This window comes from Peromyscus leucopus, chromosome 4, assembly GCF_004664715.2.
Source record: "Peromyscus leucopus breed LL Stock chromosome 4, UCI_PerLeu_2.1, whole genome shotgun sequence".
Classification (NCBI taxonomy): domain Eukaryota; kingdom Metazoa; phylum Chordata; class Mammalia; order Rodentia; family Cricetidae; genus Peromyscus; species Peromyscus leucopus.
This window is the reverse complement of record NC_051066.1, coordinates 146,504,516-146,518,560: the sequence shown is the minus strand read 5'-3', so window position 1 is coordinate 146,518,560 and position 14,045 is coordinate 146,504,516. Positions and strand designations below refer to the sequence as shown.

Genomic DNA, 14,045 nt, shown 5'->3' with positions numbered 1-14,045 from the left:
GCCTTGTGGGGCTCGTAGTCCGCAGCGTGCCAGACTCCCGGCGCGCCTCCCTGGCCTCAGCCAGGTTCAGACGCCATGGCTGCGCCGCCGGCCTCCGCGGACGCTGCCCCTTCGCCCCTACAATCCACTGTGGCCCCAGACGTGCCTGGCCGCTCGGCCGAGCAGAATGAGACTGCGTGTGAGGACCGGTAGGCGCGGGCCTGGATAAGGCAGAGGCCGCGCTCGCCTCTTGGGAGGGGTCAGCGCACGGCTTGCGTCCCTCCCTAAAGCCCGGGTGGCTTCGCGGCATCTCTGCAGATGGGCAGCTCGGTTTCCACAGCCGCGTAGATCCTGGACAGGTTTCAGCGGTTCTCCGGAGCTTTGGGGCCTCCTGGGCCATGTGTCGGCAACCCCCTGCCAGGGAGAGGGAGGTGACAGGTGGCCTTGAGGGCCCCAGCAGATGGAAGGCGGAACTGGCCCAAGCCCTTAGCTTTTGGAGGCACAGAAAGTGGAAACCTGTTGGACCTGTGTGGCCTGGGTTTCTGTCCCTAGTGGCTCTAGGCTCCCAGGTGGGTGGTGGGCGTGCTCGACCTTCTGAGTTCGTCGAATTTGATCTCACCAGCTCCTACCCACCTGGCGGCCAGTGGTAACTGTGAAGGTAGGATCGGGTGGTGATCTCCACCTGCCCGAGAATTTGGGGGCCCTTTCCAGCCTTTCAGGAATATGGAGAGGGCTCGGCCTGATCATCACGCGTAGCAACTCCAGGCCACGGCCGCCAGGGGGCGGTGACCGTGCTTGGAACTGCTTGTGGCACCTCTTCCGGTCTATTTGCACCAGTTGAAAGCTCTAAGGGCCTCAGAGCACAGCCTGGGGAACTGCGAGCCTGGACGACTTTGGGACGGCAGGTGCTGGAGGTGGATGAGGCAAATCCAGGCTAGTTCACACACTCCAAGGCATTCTAACTGGTAGCCTGAAAAACTTGGTTGGGTCTAACAAGGCTGAGTTTGTGATGCTTTCTAGTTCAGAAGGTCTTGATCTAACCAGAAGCAAAGAGGTCATGGCCGGCCACATACTTCCGAAGGTTCCTGAGGAAACACCCTGAGAAGATAGACTCAGGCACTAGCAGCAAGCAGTAGGAGAGGGAGTCGCTGATAGACCTCTTCATGTCCAGTGTGAGGTTTCGCCTAATATCTGTCGGCCCTCGAGGCTTTTTCCTTGGAGTCTCCTGACCTTAACTGGTGCAACCAGTGGCTTTCATGTCAATATGCAAAATGGATATTAGACTGAGATTATAGAAGTGGAGAGAAGCTAATGGTGCCCACCCAGAAGCTTGGGATACAGGTGGAGGTGTGTGAGTGAAGGAGTTGCAGTGTGGCAAATGGGCCATGGAAGCCTTTAATCTCCCATTCCTGTGTCTACCTTGTGAACCATGATCTTGCTGACTATCTCTGAACCATCCCCTGCCTCTTGCAGGTCTTCCATAGAAGCATCAGGAGGAATAGCTTGACTATAGATCTAGCAATGGCAGAGGGACCTTGATATCTTTCTTAGGCCTTTGATGGTCCAAGTGATGACCCTTCCTCTCTTCAGACCCTGCTGTAGACATTTGATTCTGTCTTCTCTGACACAGGGGAATGCAAATTATAGGGCAGCTCTTCTTCCATGATGTTTATCTTATATAGGTTCCTTATCAATGAGGCACATGCTTAGGTCTTCAGTAACCCTTATTTCCTTGATAAGGATAAGGTCTGCAGCAACTTCCTGGTGAGTGATGGCATCTGAGCTATAGTTGACAGAGCTATCACCTAGTGGACAGGCAGGGGGAAATGAAAGACTGAGTAGCAGCTCCCAACACCACCTACCTCATACAACCCTGAGACCTAAAATGGAAGCCTCAAAGGAGGAAACTTCAGGGGCTGGAGTGATTGGCCAGGTAGCCTGATATATCCTAGGTTAAAGTGAAGTTTAGGGTTCAGGGTCTGATATTCTAGAGCCAAGTCTAGTGATAATCAGTAGGTGGAGCAGCTTTATATGTTAACATAACAAACCTGGAATTAGGCCTTCCCTTTCTGAGACCAGCACAGTGTTAGCTTCCAAAAGACCTGATGGAGTACTCAACGAACATGTTAGGATCCCTCTGTTGTGATCAGCCAGCCAAACTTGTGAACTGATTCCCTAGGACCTCTTGACTCTGCATCTCTGCCCAGAACAACTTTAGCCTCCCAGAGCAATCCTAGGGCATATCCAGCCAACCACCTGAGTGAGGAGGCAGAGGGACAAGCTCTATAAACACATACACAAGTACATGTAAACATAGATAGGCTCTTCCTGCTCCAGGTGTCTAGTAGGGATGTAGACACAGCCATAAATTACCTAGTGAGAAGAGCTGCCTCAGAGGTGCTCCCAGAGTAGCTCCTGTTCAGGTGTGTGAAGTCCACTTGGAAGCTTCCTTTTTCCCAATCACCTGCCAGACTGTCTTCATGCTGGAGGCCAGCCATGTAGGATGAGGTTGCCGTAAGGCCAACCCACCCCTGGAAGAGAATCCCAAGGCCAGCAGAACCTCTCTGATTAGATCTTAAGTCAGTAAAGGGATTTCAGCTGAGACTGGGACCAAATCTTCCCTTTCTCTCTATGCTGTGGGCAGGGAGGTGAGTGTGTCCCGTGCTGACTGATAAGGCCTGGGTAGCCATAGGACTTACTGGAGCCTCTGTAAGGTGGGGGTAGGACAGTTATTCTTGGATGTGCTAGGGTAGAGTTTCAGATTTGTTTATCTTTGTAGGAGGCACCTTGGGGCCAGAGGAGTGGCACCCAGCTCATCACTGACATTCAGATCACCTGGCCTAGAGGGGCCTCAGATTTCCTTGTCTTGCTGTGTATGCATTCGGGGCACAACTGTATTTCTTCCAGGAGATTTGGGAAAAGGTACTAAAGTACAGTGGGCCTCAGCAAGTCCAGGCTAATGAGCATACTGGCTGACACTGAAATATTCTTCACAACAACTGGCCTGGGGATTGTGCGGGCCAGAGTTAGTACTATTAATATCTGGTGCATGAGCCCTAACTGGGTGATCCTCTTATACATGTGGCCTTGGCCTCTGAGACTAGCATTGTGTTCCCTTAGTGCAGTAGGGCTCCTGGGGCCATCTAGCTGCTGTGCCCTACCCCCTATATATAGTAAGCTACTGCTGCCAGCCTAGGGGTCCAATCCTACCTATCTCTTCTGCTGTGCTGCCCACAGGAGTGATTCCATCCATGGAGGATCAGTTCAGGTGGCCAGAAATCCCAAGCTGTCCTTGGGGACAACAGTAGTTCTAAGAGGTAGTGATAATCTTAACTGCTAGCACCTAGACCACGTATACCTGGGTCATCTCACTGTCCAGGGATACCCACCTCTGAACCTTCTGTACCTACCTGCATCCTTGGCAATGAGCAGCCCCCCAGCTTACCCTGGCATCAGGATCTCAGGGTGCTGGACTCTTGGAGAAGAAGGCAGGTGAGTTGCAGCAGAGTCCCTGCTGAGGAGAACCCCACTTCCCAATGATACAGACCACTCCTAACTTGTGTGTGATGTGTGTCCATGAATATCTCTGAAAACAAACAAGCCGGCAGGTGCTCCTGGGAGCCAAACAATGCTCAGGGCTGCAGATGTGGCTGGCTTGGGATGGTAGGTTATGGTAATGTCTCTTAACTCTGTTAGTACAAATGAACTTTTGTTATTGAGACCAGAAGCCCCTTTGTCTGTCTGTGGGTAAGAGATGAAGTATTTTGTGCTATTTTCCCATCAAGAGGCACCTTTTGTGAAAAATGGGGTAATGCCATATCTCTGGCTTTAGGAGACAGCTATTAACTTTGAGGAGGACAAGGGGCCCTTGTACAGACACAGCATGAGGTGGATTTCTGGCAAAGTTCTCCCTGATCTACTTGCAACTGTGCATTCTTCCCATCAGCAGCACAAGCCTTGTAAGGGATCTTCACAAAGGTGGAGAAGAGTGGCTGATGGGGAACTTAAATTCCCCTAGGGAAACTGGTACTGTGAGAATCAGGGGGATCAGGAAAACAGCCCCAGCCTGTTGCCTCCTTTGTCCAATTTCTGTCTGAGTGTGTCATGGCTTTGTGTGTACTTGTGTTTACCAGTGGTGGCCAGGGCACAGCCTACAGGCAGGCTTTATCAGGTTGTTGGCTCTCTTGCAAGTCAGATGCTCTGCACTGGAGTAGTTTCCTCCCAAAAGCTGAGGGCAGCTCCCTGGGGAAAGTGGAGGAAGCCTGGTGGGGAGACAGAGAACCTGAATTTGTTTTTTGTTTATTGTGGCCTCCCAGAGCTACACTGTGTACTGTGGTCATGCTGCCTCTAGGGACCAAGGCAAGACCCAGTCTGGAACCCTGGGGAGTCTCTGCTCTTTCCTCTAGCTGGGGGCCCCCAGCTCTTGCCCGCTGGAAAGGACAGCCCAGTGGATAAGCTTCACAGATCCATTTGTTTACTGTGGATGGATTAGTATACTCAGGTGAGCAACCAGTTACCCTCTGTCTGGGGACCTGGGGATCTCATTGTTTGTGTTTATAGTTGTCGCCTCTCTTTTTGACTGAGCCATTCAGGCATGCTTGAGTTGGGATGCCGGTGATACCCCTTCAGTAAGCTCATCATTTCTTGACCTGTGTCCCTCACATGCTATCTGTCCCTAAGATCCTTGACTGGCAGACTCAGTTCTCAGTATTTAGCTGTGTTGTTTATGCCTAGCCTCATGCTCTTAACTCCTGCACTTGTCTCCAGTGCAGTGGAGTTAAGGCTGAACTTTTTTTTTTTTTTTTTTTTTTAGAATTCATTTATTTTTATATGCATTGGTGTTTTGCCCGTGTGAGGGTGTCAGATCCCCTGGAACCGGAGTTACAGACAGTTGTGAGCTGCCATGTGGGTGCTGGGAATCGAACCTGGGTCCAATAGAAGAGCAGCAAGTGCTCTTAACCACTGAGCCACCTCTCCAGCCCCCAAGGCTGAACTTTTAACAGACTGACTAATTATTCCCTATGCTCGTTCTCTGAGCTCTGGTAAGGATGAATGGTACAGAAACAAGCAGGCCTATTGTCTTTGTCCCCAAGGATGAATGCAACGTGTTTTGCTGGTTGGATGCAAATGTTGGGTTTCTACCCATCCTTTCCACTGCCTGTCCTCCAACTCATGTGCAGCCACAATCTTTCTGGTTCTAGGAAGGATTATCCAGCTGAGAACATCATTGTTCTCAAACTGGGCTATCCCAGAGGTAGAAAGAAGCTTGCCTCGAGCCACATCAGCCCCATGAAGCATCGTACTGAGAGTTGTGAGGCAGCAGTAATAGAAATTACCAGACAAACCCAGCTTCCATTTTGATGAGAGAGCTTGTACTTGTAAATCATTCAAATGTGACAAAAGTCCCTGTCCCAAATTGTGGTCTCCAGGGAAATTCTGATTATTATACTGGCACATTTGCTTTCAGGGTTTCTGAGTACACACCTTTCTTACAGACATTGGCGTGTATGTGCATTTGGGTGAGCATGTTTTGGGGGTATACTGAGGATCAGGCCCCATTCTTGTTTATTAAGCTATGTCCTCAGTCCCTAAGTGAGTGTCCTTCATCTATTGGCTTTTATGTAAACTGAACCATTTTTCATTATAGTATACTTTTTTTACCCAAGAGTGCCCTAGGGATACTTGTTCTGATCTGGACCTGCCAGTCTACCTCATTCACCTCAGGCTTGCCTGGTATTCCATCCAGCGTTCTTTCTCTTGCAGTACTACAAACTATACCAGCCACTGTAGGAGGCATCCCACAAGGAGCTAGCCTGACACGTCCATCTGCCATTTCTATAGGCAGCCCTTCTACTCATCAGACACCATCCTGTATCGTCAGTATCGACAGGTCAATTTGACCCCATGTGGGTGAGCCATAGCGTGCCAGGCTAAGCCACTGACCTGAGAGCTTCTTGGGTAGTTTGAAAGCTGAGGCTGGGATCATATGACCTACACAGATTCCTTTTAGACGGTGGCCAGAAAATGCCTCTGTTAAGCATATGTCTCATTCTCTTAGCACCTTTTAAAATTAATTTTTTGAGGTTTGTTTTTATTTAATGTGCATTGGTGTCTCACCTGCATGTGTGTCTGTGTGAGGGTGTCAGATCCCCTTGAACTGGGGTTACAGACAGTGTTGTGAGCAGCCACGTGGGTGCTGGGAATTCACCTGGGTCCTCTGGAAGAACAGTCAGTGCTCTTAACTGCTGAGCCATCTCTTTAACCCTTTCTTAGCACTTTTGCATCAGGCTGTACCTCAGAACAAATGGCAAATATGAGGGAGGGGATGCAGCACATGGAGCCTCTTTAGAAGCTGCTTGTCTTAGGGTTTCTATTGCTGTGGAGAGACATCATGACCACAGCAACTCTTTTTTTGTTGTTGTTTGTTTTTGTTTTGTTTTTCTTTTTCGTTTTTTTTTTTTTTTTTTTTTTTTTGTTTTTTTTTTGGTTGTTGTTATTGTTTTTTTTTTTTTGTTTGTTTGTTTTTGTTTTTTTTTGTTTTTTTGAGACAGGGTTTCTCTGTGTAGCTTTGGGCCTGTCCTGGATCTCGCTTTGTAGATCAGACTGGTCTCAAACTCACAGAGATCCGCCTGGCTCTGCCTCCCAAGTGCTGGGATTAAAGGCGTGTGTTACCACCGCCCAGCCATTGTTTTGTTTTTTGAGACAGGGTTTCTCTGTGTAGCTTTGGAGCCTTTCCTAGAACTCACTTGAACTCACAGAGATCCACCTGCTTCTGCCTCCCTGAGTGCTGGGACTAAAGGTGTATGCCATCACCGCCTGACACAGCAACTCTTATAAAGGGAAACATTTAATTGGGGCTTGCTTACAGTTCAGAGGTTTGATCCATTATTGTCATGGTAGGAAGCATGGTGGTGTGCAGGCAGACATGGTGCTGGAGAAGGAGCTGAGAGTTCTACATCTGGATCCACAGGCAGCAGGAAGAGACAGTGAGCCATTAGGCCTGGTTTGAGCTTCTGAAACCTCAAAGCCTACCTCCAGTGACATACTTTCTTCAACAAGGCTACATCTCCTATTAGTACCACTCCCTATGGGCCTATGGGGGCCATTTTTATTCAGACCACCACACTGCTCATTCTCAGATGTGAAGGCCATGGCCAGTAATGACACCCCTTTAGGAATGCAGAACAACTGCTGTATCAGCAGGGTTCTGATTGCCCACCTAGCATGAGTGTACACAGTTAAACAGATCTACTCTGACCTTCTTTGAGTTACATTTTCCTCTTGCACCCTCTGTTAGTCTCTCCTCCACTATCTTGGGTTACCTTCTCAAACCACCACCACACATGTACATGTATGTGTACACATACACAATCAGCCAAGACAGGTGGCATTTACAGGCTGCTGGAGGTGTCTGGCTTGGGAACACAGAAGGAGTCATACTGAGAAGTGGGTTCTTCATAGGCCTTCTAGCCTCCCTTCTTACTTTCTTTCCTACATTTCTTTTTTAAATTTTTTTATTTTACATACCATCCCCCAGTTCCATCTCCCTCCCCTTCTCACACTCCCCTATATCCCCCCTCTTTCCTACATTTCTTGACAAGGTGCCAGACCAGGGAGTCCCCCAGAACATATATCTTGCCACTGGCATGTGGCCAGTACATTGCACTCTCACCTCCCGGGGCAACAACCATCCTGCAGAATAGCAGTGGCTGGAGTACCCAAAGAATATGCTGTGTTGGGGAGAGGGGCACAGTCTTTAATGGGATCTTCCTTATCCTTGAATATTCATTCCCCGGGAATGAAGCCCTACCCACCACAGTCCACAGAGGAGTAGGATTATAGCTCTGAGATTGTGTATACCCTCCTATGTCCTCTTGCCACTAATTGCTGTCCCTTGTCCTTGCTGTGTGAGTAGTCTAAGATCTTGTGCCCCCATTTACTCCATGGACCAGCTATAGGTATGTTTCTTGGGCACACTCCCCAGTTGAGCCCATACTGTGTCCTACTTGGGCATGACCAGGGAGGTTGACCACTGTTGATTGAGGCTTAGCACATTCCTCTTCACAGCAGCAATGCAGGGGCCTTGGACAGACTTCTCCCACCAGTGGGTACCAGGCGCTCACCCCGGAAGCGCACCACCAGCCAGTGCAAGTCAGAGCCACCCCTGCTTCGTACAAGCAAACGTACCATCTACACAGCCGGGAGGCCACCATGGTACAATGAACATGGCACACAGTCCAAGGAGGCCTTTGCCATTGGTAAGAGCAGTGTGGGAAGGCACCTTGGGGATCAGGCTGCATGGTCAGCCCAGCTGCAACTAATTGCAAGGTAACCTTCCACGCACAGGTTTGGGAGGTGGCAGTGCATCTGGGAAGACTACTGTGGCCAGAATGATCATTGAAGCACTAGATGTGCCTTGGGTGGTCCTGCTGTCCATGGATTCCTTCTATAAGGTAAGGCCCTGTTCATCTCCCTCCTAGTGACCCTTTTGCCCCTACAAATGTAGGCCTGTGGTCACTGGGCTTCATCATGCCCCCTAGGTTCTGACACAGCAGCAGCAGGAACAGGCTGCCTGCAACAATTTCAACTTTGACCACCCTGATGCCTTCGACTTTGATCTCATCATTTCCACCCTCAAGAAACTAAAGCAGGGCAGGAGCGTCCAAGTACCCATCTATGACTTCACCACTCATAGCCGGAAAAAGGACTGGGTAGGCCCATGGTCTTAGGGCTCTGGAAGGGGCTGCAGGGGCCTGAGCTGAACATTGAAACTCCCTGGTTCCTTTGCAGAAAACACTATATGGTGCAAATGTCATCATCTTTGAGGGTATTATGGCCTTTGCTGACAAGACACTGCTGGAGGTGAGAGCTTGCTGGGAGTGCCCCTCCACAGGCATCCCCTTAAACACAGTTCCTTTGAACGCCCTGCCTCATCCCCATGGCCTCCATGCTCTGTGCTCTCTGAGAAGACTGCTCCCTATCAGGCACTTCTAGATGAGCCCCACCTGGTGTATCCTAGACAGCTGTTCTGTACCATATAGCTAACTGACTACTTCAGTGGAGTGTGGCTTCTGGGGACAGTAGTTTCCTCTCCTACCTGTTGAGAGCTGTTTCCCCTGCTCTTGATATTCTTCCTTGTTGAGGAACAAACAAGGACTTAAAGTCAGTGAGTTTGAGGGATTTTGCTGCAAGGCCTCCAGGATATACCAGAGTGTGACCCTGGCCCAGGCCAAGAGGACTCTTGCCATGTCATTACCTTATCATAGCAGCCCTGATCCCCACATAGCTCCTTCAGGGATCACCTATCACACGCTGACTGGAGGAGGCCACACCCTGAGCTCACAAAGCCCCACTCCTCCGGTGTTCATGGGAGGTCTGAGTGAAATCATGTACATCACACTGCCAAGTCCCATTCCTGCCTGACCCACAATCCATCCCAATACACACTTTCTATGAATGCACCCTACGTGCACTAATGATTAGGCCAATGAGTGTCCTGTGGGCAGCTGGCCCCAATGATCATGGTCCATAGACCATGAACTGATCATGTTGCCACTCTGGCTCTGTGGATCCTGGCTTCTGTTTAATGGTGCCACTGGTGGCTGCCTTAGCCCTGTGAAACTGGATTGTTGTCCCCACCCAGCTCCTAGACATGAAGATCTTTGTAGACACTGACTCTGACATCCGACTGGTACGGCGGCTACGCCGGGACATCAGTGAGCGAGGTCGGGACATTGAGGGTGTCATTAAGCAGTACAACAAGTTTGTCAAGCCTGCCTTTGATCAGTATATCCAGCCCACCATGCGCCTGGCAGATATTGTGGTGCCCAGAGGTGAGCTTGTCAGCCTTGTCTTCCAGCCAGTGGGGCAAAAGGGCCAGCAACTTCTGAGTTATCCTCTTTTTCCCCCTCCAGGGAGCGGGAATACAGTAGCCATTGACCTGATTGTGCAGCATGTCCACAGCCAGCTGGAAGAGGTTAGTCAGCCAGATAGCACCCAAAGTCCCTGTCTGTCTGTTGTCCCCACGCAGCAGCCTGCTCATCCAACCCCACAGATTCACTGTCCCCTGCAGGTACTGACTCAAGTGTTCTGAGCCTGCTCCCTAATCTTGCTTAAATGGCCCAGCCCTATAGGATAGGCAAGGGGACTTGACCATTCATGGAAGGGTGTACTCCTCTCCCTCCCAACCCTGAAAGTAACAGGGTGATCCACTATCCACTAGTCTAGGATTGTGGATTTCAGCATTGAGTCCATCTTCCCTTTCTGAGGGTCACTCTACAAGTGTTATTTTCCCACTATAGGTCCCAAATTAGGCGGTTTATGGCTGGGCTGTGGTGTTTGGCTACAGTCTTGCCTAGGCACTACTACTACAGCCCAGAGCCACAGGTCCCAACCCAGCTTGTCCCCACTTTAGAGGTCCTTAGAAGCTTGCCTCCTCTTGCAGTTTGCAGACCCTGAGCTATTTCCACATGGGCTGTGGAGTGTCTGTCACTGGGGGTTGAGGGTAGCCTGGCTGCTTGCCCTGGTCACTGATGCATCACCCATTCCCTTGTGTCTCCCTGTATTGCTGCCACAGCGTGAACTCAGCGTCAGGTAAGACTCCACAACTCTGCACAGATGGAGGCATTTCCAACATCTACATAGAGCTCCAGGTCAGCTGTCACCTAGCCAAGCAGACAGTCCATATCACAGGGGTAGAGTGGCACAATTTTGCTGCTATTCCCCTTGCTGGCAGATAAGAAGACTAAGGTACAGAGAAATTAAGGAATTTCCCCAGGAGTTTTTGTTTATTTGGTTTTTGTTTTGTTTTGTTTTTGTTTTTTGTTTTTCTCTCAAGACAGGTTTTTCTGTGTAGTCCTAGAACTTGATCTATAGACCAGGCTAGGCTCAAACTCAGAAATCTGCCTGCTTCTGCCTCAGGAATGCTGGGATTAAAGTCACGTGGCACCACCGCCTGGCCTTTCCCAGGGTTATGTTTTACCTGTGCTGGCCAAATGTTCACAGAGGCTCTTTCCTCATACAGCCTATCTTGGGGTCCAGCCACAGAGAACACAGCTGTCCTCCTGGACTAGCACTGCCATGTACGATTCACACTGACATGTTCCTGCAATCATAAACCCTGGGTCTGCATCTAGGCTACTATATCTTATAAAGTGAACCATCCCATGGGCCATAGGTTCAGTTGAATCTCCCTGAGGAGTTGGGGGTAAGGGCTTGGCTCTGCCTTCTCTACCTAGGCCCTGCCCTGTCCTAGCTTAGTCTTCAAAATGCAGTACAACACAGGCAGAAGGAGCAAGGCTGGCGTTGCAACAGAAGCTGGGATAGGCTATTATACCATTATCATCCATTGCTGATCAAAGCCCAGGCAAGAGCCATAGGTAGCACCAGGGACCTGCCCTTCTTCCAGGCTTTCCTCAGAGTTGGGAAGATCTAGTTGAACCACTGTGAGATCCTCATGGCCCCCCTGGACACCTTTAGGAGTTCTGAGCCAGTGTTGGAAATGCCTCCAGGGCTGTCTAAATAGCCCTGCTTCCTGTCCTTGCATGAGTCTCCGCTTGGCCTCACCAAGACCAGGGTGCCATGGACCTGTGCCAGGGCCCTTAATAAAGCCTCAATTCTGAGAAAAATCTCCAGGCACTTCCAGCTCCACTTTCCATTTTCTGGTCAGCCAAGGAAGTGGTGGCTGACCCACTTGGTCTCCTTCAACTCCAGGAAGTTACTGGTGAACAGGAGGGAAAACATCTGGGTGTAGGTGGTGCTCCACCCTCAGGCACCAAGGGTGTCAGTGCCAAGACAGCTGCCAGCCCCCTGCCTCGTCTTCAGCCAGCTGGTAGTGGCAGGGCACCTTCTGTAGGGACTTGGCTGCTCTCCTCCACTAAGTGTTCTTCTCTCTGTTCTTTCCTCGTCGTAAACCTGTTTCCTGCCCTGTTCCCTCCCTGAACACGCTCTTCACCTGTGAGCAGAGGAAGCTGCGTTGGGATATGTGAGCAGAGCAAGCTCTGAGTGTGCTGTGCTGTGTGCTGCCCCACACCCCGCACTGCCCCTGCACTTTTGCTTCCGTGACCCCTCCTTCCATGATCACTGTTTGTATCTCCCCCTAGCCAGCCCTCCCTCCTTCTGCCTCTCACCAGTCCTTGGCCCTTCCCTCTCCAGGCTTGGGTTTTGAATGGGTAGCCTTTGGCACTGAGCCCTCCTTGCTTTGCCCTCCCTCCTGAGAGGGGCTACACATTACCTGGGGCATGGGTCTGAGTGGAGCTTAACCCTACAGCTTACATTCTCCAAGCTGTCCATTTGGAGGCTGAGATCTGTTTCCACAGTACGCTCCCTTGTTACCTATGTCTGACCTCTTTACTTTATCTGAGCCTAGGAAGGGACCCTCATGCCTCAGCCCCTCAGCATCCTCCTCACTGAGACTGTGTTCAGTGTTCAGAATTGAGCATTCTCACTTTGGCCTGGCATTTTAGGTGACAAGTCATCTTTCATGGGTAGCCATAGTCAGCAGACAGCTTCCACCCTGCACGTGCTCCTGCCCCCATGGTGATGTTCAGATATCCTCTGGGGCAGAAAGGGACTTTTGGATAAGATATGCCAATCAATTTGTATCTCTAGGGCCGCTTTGGCCTCAGCTCACCAGTGCCATCCCCTTCCCCAGACGTTGAGTGTCCTCAAGAGTACACCACAGGTACGGGGCATGCACACCATCATCAGGTAAGGGCCCACCTATGGGCATACCCCCAGTTCTGCTCCACTCCACCCCCAGGTTCTGGCCCATCCCTTTCTAAAGCCTGTTTATTCCACCATCAGGGACAAGGAGACCAGCCGGGATGAATTCATTTTCTACTCCAAAAGATTAATGCGGCTGCTTATTGAACATGCACTGTCCTTCCTACCCTTCCAGGTGTGGGTTTGTGGGAGAAGGGGTAGGTGTCTTGCTATCCTGGGCTTATGATGCGGGGCTCAGCTCTGACTGCTCATAGATACCCCAACTCACTATGCAGGACTGCACTGTACAGACCCCACAGGGGCAAGACTACGTGGGAAAGTGCTATGCTGGAAAGCAGGTGAGATGGCAGTAGCTGCTGGGGTAGGAGGCTATAGGTTGGAGGCATCCAGCTTGCAGCTTACTCATCCTCCCTTTCCTGCTAGATCACCGGAGTGTCCATTCTTCGTGCAGGGGAAACCATGGAGCCTGCACTGCGTGCTGTGTGTAAGGATGTGCGCATCGGCACTATCCTCATCCAGACCAACCAGCTCACAGGGGAGCCTGAGGTGTCCAGCCAGGGAGAGCTGGGGGTCACAGTGATGCCCAGCCTATGAGGAGAGTGGGGGGCTCAGAAGCCTGATGTGGGGGCCTACTCTAACCTTACTATCAATTATAGCTCCACTACCTGAGACTTCCCAAGGATATTAGTGATGACCATGTGATCCTGATGGACTGCACAGTATCCACAGGTGCTGCAGCCATGATGGCTGTACGTGTACTGCTGGTAAGTGTACCTGGGTGGGCTGCAGGTAGGTTTCCTTGGTGTTGGAACTTATCCTGTCCCCATGCTGCACAGGACCATGATGTGCCAGAGGACAAGATCTTCTTGCTATCCCTGCTCATGGCAGAGATGGGTGTGCACTCTGTGGCCTATGCATTCCCACGTGTAAGAATCATCACCACAGCTGTGGACAAGCGTGTCAATGACCTTTTCCGTATCATCCCAGGCATTGGTGAGGCTGTCATAGCCCAGGGGTATGGCTGATGACCTAGGAGGACCCAGTCACACAAGGGTCCCATTTCTTTTTGCAGGGAATTTTGGTGATCGCTACTTTGGGACAGACGCAGTTCCTGACGGCAGTGATGAGGAAGAGACAGCCTCTGTGGGCTAGTTCCCAGTCTGAGCTACTCTTATTTCTATCAAGCCTCCTGTCTCCTGCTCTGGGATTGCAGAGACAACACATTAACTTACTTGAATTTAAAATGTTACCAGACATTCAGTTTATACATTTTATAAATCAAATAAAGCTTTAGAAAATGAAGGTGTGGCAGAATGTATTCTGGGTGGGCTCAGCTGAGGCAG

General features: G+C 50.5%; 1 protein-coding gene across 13 annotated transcripts; it reads left to right on the top strand.

Annotated features, from left to right (window-relative positions):
- The first annotated feature begins 22 nt into the window (after positions 1-22).
- Uckl1 (uridine-cytidine kinase 1 like 1) lies at positions 23-14,004 on the top strand. Of its 13 annotated transcripts, none has more exons than XM_028885227.2 (15): positions 23-188; positions 8,050-8,237; positions 8,326-8,432; positions 8,520-8,690; positions 8,770-8,841; positions 9,623-9,812; positions 9,894-9,955; positions 11,943-11,962; positions 12,589-12,687; positions 12,784-12,877; positions 12,957-13,040; positions 13,126-13,248; positions 13,359-13,466; positions 13,539-13,695; positions 13,775-14,004. In XM_028885227.2, the coding sequence occupies exons 1-15, from the start codon at positions 76-78 to the stop codon at positions 13,852-13,854; spliced, it is 1,668 nt and encodes a 555-aa protein (XP_028741060.1). In that variant the 5' UTR covers positions 23-75; the 3' UTR covers positions 13,855-14,004. The 13 variants fall into 13 exon arrangements, with proteins under 13 accessions (XP_028741060.1, XP_028741063.1, XP_028741064.1 ...); XM_028885230.2 differs by having other exon boundaries at positions 24-188; positions 12,978-13,040; XM_028885231.2 differs by lacking the exon at positions 11,943-11,962 and adding an exon at positions 10,556-10,572 and having other exon boundaries at positions 24-188; positions 12,978-13,040.
- Positions 14,005-14,045: the final 41 nt, after the last annotated feature.